Source organism: Phoca vitulina, unplaced genomic scaffold, assembly GCF_004348235.1.
Source record: "Phoca vitulina isolate PV1807 unplaced genomic scaffold, GSC_HSeal_1.0 scaffold8, whole genome shotgun sequence".
Classification (NCBI taxonomy): Eukaryota; Metazoa; Chordata; class Mammalia; order Carnivora; family Phocidae; genus Phoca; species Phoca vitulina.
Window position 1 is genome coordinate 45,011,135 of NW_022589711.1, and position 6,543 is coordinate 45,017,677.

At 38.0% G+C, this 6,543-nt stretch overlaps 1 protein-coding gene across 8 annotated transcripts in view; it reads left to right on the forward strand.

Moving 5' to 3' along the window:
- Positions 1-5,291, forward strand: part of SEC22A (SEC22 homolog A, vesicle trafficking protein) — a 73,115-nt gene extending 67,824 nt beyond the window's left edge. For all 8 annotated transcript variants that reach the window (XM_032406695.1, XM_032406701.1, XM_032406699.1 and 5 more), the window contains one exon: positions 2,680-5,291. In XM_032406695.1, coding sequence (XP_032262586.1) covers positions 2,680-2,880 — 201 coding nt within the window. In that variant the 3' untranslated portion in view covers positions 2,881-5,291. The remainder of the gene's footprint in view (positions 1-2,679) is intronic.
- Positions 5,292-6,543: the final 1,252 nt, after the last annotated feature.

Here is a 6,543-nt window from a genome sequence, read left to right on the forward strand (position 1 = left end):
TTTTTAAATGGTTGCTCTAGGTATTGCGTTAGGCATACTTACCAGTTTTTTGGTGTTGTCATTTTACTAGTTCAAGTGGAACATAGAAATTGTATCTCCTTTTATGTCCCTTTGCCCTCCTCTGTTTATAATTGTCTTAAATAGTTCCTCTACGTATATTTAGAACCACATCAGACAGTGTTATGAATTTTTACTTCAGTCATCAATTTAGAAATCTGAAGAGGGGAAGGAGAACCTATTACATTATTTTGCTGACTGTTCTTTTTTTTTTTTTTTTTTAAAGATTTTTATTTATTCATTTGACAGAGAGAGACACAGCGAGAGAGGGAACACAAGCAGGGGGAGGGGGAGAGGGAGAAGCAGGCCTCCCACAGAGCAGGGAGCCCGATGCGGGGCTCGATCCCAGGACCCTGGGATCATGACCTGAGCCGAAGGCAGATGCTCAACGACCGAGCCACCCAGGGGCCCCTTGCTGACTGTTCTTTTTGCTTTCTCAGTGTTCCAGGGTTTCTTCTTTTATTGTTTCCTTTCTGCTTAGAGATCTTCCTTTAGCCATTCTTTTAAGGTGTATCTGTAGATGTCAAATTCTGTTAGTCTTTCACCTGAGAATGTCTTTATTTCTCCTCCCACAAGACAACTTACTAACTACAAAGGGAAAAATAGTTACTTACCAGTGGAGAAACCTGTCAGACACCACCTTACCAAGAGATCAAAGTTAACATCACCAATTGTAAGACCTACTGCACATCACCTCTGTGGTATTCTTGCCCAAACTGCATGTCCTCACTTCAGTCTTGAGACAATATCAGGCAAACCAAAATTAAGGGGCAGTCTACAAAATAACTGATTGATATTCTTCAGACTGTCAAGGTCATGAAAAACAGACTTGAGGAACTCTAACAGATTTGAAGAGATATAACAGCTAAATGCAATAGGGAATCCTGGATTGGATTCTGGATCAGAAAAAGAGCCTTAGGACAACTGGCAAAATTCCAATAAAGTCTGTAGATTAGTCTACAGTATTGTATCAATGTTAATTTTGTAGTTTGATGATTATACTGTGGTTATGCAAGAAGATAACATTAGGGGGAGCAGGGTGAAGGATGTATAAGAACTCTACAATTTGGGGCGCCTGGGTGGCTCAGTTGTTAAGCATCTGCCTTCAGCTCAGGTCATGATCCCAGGGTCCTGGGATCGAGCCCCGCATCGGGCTCCCTGCTCGACGGGAAGCCTGCTTCTCCCTCTCCCACTCCCCCTGCTTATGTTCCCTCTCTCGCTGCGTCTCTCTCTCTGTCAAATAAAATCTTTAAAAAAAAAAAAACTCTACAATTTTTACAACTCTTTTCTAGGTCTAAAATTATTTCAAAAGGAAAAATTATTTTTCCAACTTTTTTTACACAATGAAAATCAGTCAAAATAAGTCCTTACAGTTCATTTTGCTTGGATAGCAGTCTTCTTTTTAAGTAAGCAAAGTCCTAATTTGTATAAGAAGTAAAAAGATTTAAGAGAACATTTCCACGTTCTTTCTGCATTGTTGCAAACACCTTAAAGTCCTTCCTGTACTGAAGCCTGGATAGAATTTCACACAAAGACCTCTGCTTCTTTCTTAAGACTGTAATCACATATAATTCCTATATTTAACAGATTGTGAATTTTAGATACCTTCTGGAAAACAGTTCATTCATTCAACAAATTTTTATTGAGCACTTACTGTGTGCCATGCACTGTTCTGGGCCCTGGAGAAATGAGTGAACAAGACAGTAAAAAATCTCTCCTTTCATGAAGCTTAGATCCTATTGGAAGAATATATATATATATAACAAAACAAGCATATTTTTAAAGTGTGTTTATAGTTATATTGTGGAGAAAAAAAAAGGAGGAAAAGGTGAATGCCAGGATTTGGGGCTTGTGGGGGGTAGTTTCTTTATTATATTTTCTAAAATAGCACTTAGTACATTCTCTGTCCCCTTGTTCCATCTTTTAAGACATAACTATTTGGTATTTTATATACATATATATGATCTTTTATATGTATAATCTTTCTCCCTCCATTAGAATTTAAGCTCCATGTGAGCAAGGGCTTTATTTGTTTACTGGAAGCTAAAGAACAATGCCTAACTTGTGGCTGGCCCTCAATAAACATCTGTTGAATGAATTCTACCTCAGATATTCACTCAGATACTCTACCTTGCTTATTAGTTCCTAGGCACTTAATGGGGGATCAGTAAATATTTGTGGATTTCATTAATATGCAGACTCAGATTATATGAGACCATTTTGCTATGGTTTGTTTGAGGTTTTTTGTACTTTTCTGGGGTGAGAATGAGCGATGGAATCCCCTCAGACCCTGAGAATGCTTCATAGTTGCCTGTCACCTTGAGGAATGTGTTCAGCCTGTTTGCAAGGGAGTCATCCAGTTGTAACTCCATTTTAAATGTGATACAAAGTGTTGTGTCTTTTGACAAATGACAAACATAAAAGGAAAAATCTGTTTTCCTTTCAAGCTGTAGAGCTTTCATAGCTGAATGTCTTGAAGAGGCTACATTATCTTATCTGTAGATGAAAAATCCCTTTATTCCACTCTTAAATTTTACTCTGTGGCCTGTTAAAATTTTATAGTAGAAGCATCTATTTCTTTTCTTGTAACCCTAATCATCTTTCATTTTATATTTTGAACAGTGTTATTTACTTGTCTACTACACCAGCTGGCGGAATGTCAAATCTTTTTTGACTTTTGGTTTAATCTGTCTGTGCAACATGTATCTCTATGAACTGCGCAACCTGTGGCAGCTGTTCTTTCATGTGACTGTGGGGGCGTTTGTTACACTGCAGATCTGGCTCAGGCAAGCCCAGGGCAAGGCTCCTGATTATGATGTCTGACACCATCCTTCAGACATGTTGCCCTGGCTTCCGGGGAAAAAGGAAGAGGGAGCATATCTTAACTGCCACTGTGATGAAGAAACTGTTCACCACATTCGAGAAGCTCTGCTTTCTTTCTGTCCAACTATCCCGTGTGTTTTAAGTCAGCATGGCGTGCCTGGGAGCGTGCTGTACCTGCTAGGCAGACTCCTCATGTTAGCCGTGAGATGACGGTTCAGAGGAGGAGGAGACTTCTCTCTACAGGGCCACGACAGTGGAAGAACAGTCAGAAGCCATCGGAAGAATTGGCCAGCGGTCCTGAATCCTTCTGAAGAGTTCAATCAAAAAATGTGTGTGGTACATGCTCTGAGGACCAAGCGGGAACTCTGCAGCCTGGGTTCGCCTTTGTGAGGCATAAGTAGAGCCTAAATAAAAAGATGCCGTGGAGTTTATGTTTCAGACAACTTGCTAAATATCAGATTATTTGCACATTTCTGGTACCAGGAGTTTATGAAGTCCAGGATGGTGTGGAATTGGTTCTTTTTCCTTTTATATTTTTGCTTGAATCTTACCTGGAAATCACTTGATATAGGAGAAGGCTTTTTTGAGCTTATCTCTAGAACATCACAAGTATTGAAAACACAGTAACATATGTTTCCTTTCTAGACCATGTTTGTAGTTCCTTTTGAAATTACTTTTTAAACATGTGATTTGTTAGATTATATAGCCATTGTGCCCCAAACTTCAATCACTTGAGTATTACCTATACTGTTATTTCTTAGTATTTATCTTTTAAATCTTCAAATAGTTTAAAAAACAAACTAATCTCTACTCCGAGAGGAAAACCAGCATCAATTTAGCAGGAATAACTACAAAATAAAACAAAAGATGTTATTAAATTCTAACTAGATCCTAATGCCTCCCGAGGCTCTGAATCCAAGAAGGCTGCTTTGTTGCAGTGAGATAGATGTTACCCAGCACCAAAATGGGGCGCTTTTTGTGGAATTATCAGAAGGATAAAATTGTAAAGGGAATGACATTTTCACTGTGATTCTGTATTATTTACTTCCGTGTTGTGTACCACCTTAAATACTCTTGTGTGCTACCAGTGGTGTGGGTCCTGCTCTGTGGAAACACTGAACTGTACTGAGAGAATCAGAAGGTAACTTCTTCCAGCAGCTCTTACTATTTTGTGGCTTTGAGGAGTTCAGCTCCTAGTATCTTAGCGAATTTGTTTGCTTTTTGATAACACTATAAAGGTTGTTCAGGTAGTTATGAATTAATAATATAGGAAGCACAGTTTGATTCCATTAGCAAAATCTGCAACTCTCCTGGTTTTGGAAGGTACCTTCATTAATGATTTTCTTTTGTTTTGAAAGAAAAGATTCCAAGCAAAGTATATATAAGGTACTAAAATTTGATACCCAGAAGACAGTGAACCCATTACGTATAATTCATGTTACTAAGTGTATTTATTAAGCAGAGGAATCCAGAGTGGTAAAGTCATTGAACCACCATGTTTGCCTGAACCTGTGTATGCAGATATGTCTGCAACTGTAAAATCTTGCTTAACTAGAACCTTTTAGGAGAATGAGGCAAAAGGAAGACAATAAGCTTGTAATATCAGTGATTTAATTAAAACAGGAAATTCCATTTCAGTTTTCTGACTCTAACAAAACCGCACAGAAATTATGTATTTTCTGAGAACTACCCCAAGAGATATACTACATGATCCTAAATCAGCAAAATAAAGTTGATTTATGTTTGGCATTTTGTACTTACTGAGCCAGGAGAGTGAAGTGGTTCAGTTTAGAAAAATTTATCTGAACTAATGGTTAAAACAAGAAGAGTTTTCTTGTAAATATCCAGTTAACCAAGAAGTTGGAGCATTCTGCGATTTTGCTCTATATTGATACTTTATAGCTCTCACCAGTTGGTTCAGTTTGGTTCTCCATATTATTGAATTGTTGAATTATAGTGTTTGGTGTTTGGATCATTCAGCAAGGACACTTTAAAACTCACCAGCTGTCTTTAAAGGCTTAATTTGTTTTTTGTTTTTGTTGTTTTTTCACCGCTATTTTGGATAATGGGATGTTTACATCTTAGTGTAAAAAATGAAAATAGGCATAAATAATGTTTATGTATAGAAATGCTTTCTTTCATTATTTGGTGTCTGCATCGCTGAGTGTTTATATGACTTCTCTGCCTCTATCATGTTGTTGCCAAAGAAACTATTATGAATTTGGAATGAAAAATTTTTGCCATGAGTGTAAAGTTCTTAAGCTCATTAGGCTTCTAATATGTATGTATGATAGTAATATCTTCCATTTATACTATACTTTTAAGAACAAGTCTGCATTTACCTAATTATAATGAGTTTTGTAGTGTAGGAGAATTAGTTGCCTTTTTTTTTTTTAAGATTTTATTTATTTATTTGACAGAGAGAGACACAGCGAGAGAGGGAACCCAAGCAGGGGGAGTGGGAGAGGGAGAAGCAGGCTCTCCGCCGAGCAGGGAGCCCGATGCGGGGCTCAATCTCAGGACCCTGGGATCATGACCCAAGCCAAAGGCAGACCCTTAACAACTGAGCCACCCAAGCGCCCCAGTTGCTTTCTTGTCACATGTTAATGACTTATCTAGGGTCACAGAGCTAAGCACATACAACTTCTTATCCCTTAGCTTTGGGGCTCTTCCCCACCAGAGTGGGAACTGATGAAGATAACTAAGGTTGTACTCAGGGAATAGGCCTGTTCTTGGTAAAATCAGGGAATTGGGGACTTAATGAGCTCAGGCCTGGTAGTGTCAAACCTAGGTGTCTATTAAGGTAATTCAGAAATACTGCTTTTTTATTAAGGTGTGCTGTGAAGGCATAGATGCTGTCTTTTATATCCTAAAAATAATTACAATATTTGCTTGCTTTTTTGGTCTGTATTTGAAATGTATTTATACCTGGCCTCTTTCCCAAAAGAACTTGAAGCACGATACCAAAATAAGACCTATACAGCAATGGTAATAATATGAACAGAAAGGGAGAAAAACAAGATCAGTGAAAATGAAAGGAAAAGGGAACATGTTGCTGTTATCAAGTGTAAAATTTGACTCTTGAACTTCGTGCAAGTCACAGCTTAGAAGAAGGGCAACAAGTTTTGCATCGCACTAGCTTGCTCTGTAAATCAGAGTACACCACTTCCTCAGGGGGGACTTCTTCCTGAGGGATTCTCGTAAAAATGTTGACACTTGGGGCTCCTGTGAAATGTTAAAATGAACAGAAGCCTCAGCTGTTTTAGACATTTGCATATTGTGATTGTGCCTTGAATCCTCAACTTGTACCAGCTTTCAGAGGTACATTTAAGAATTTTTGGTGTGGTTAATAGAGGATTTTGTTTCCATTAGGAAAAATTCTTATCCTAAGCTAAAATTAGGTATGTGTTAAAGCTTGAAAATCCATTTGAGACAAATGTCTGGAGACATGGAGAACCTTTACCTAATTTTGTAATTTTATTATTTATATAAAGTGAATGTGCTGTCCCTGGATTAGCACATTTATTTTGTATTAATTGTGGTCTTTTTCATAGTAGAACCTAGTCTGGACAAATGTCTGGCTCCATTTCTGTTAGGCCATGTCTGGAATCTCATTAGATTTGATTTGTCAAGGCTCCACAGACCACATTTGTTGTATGAGCC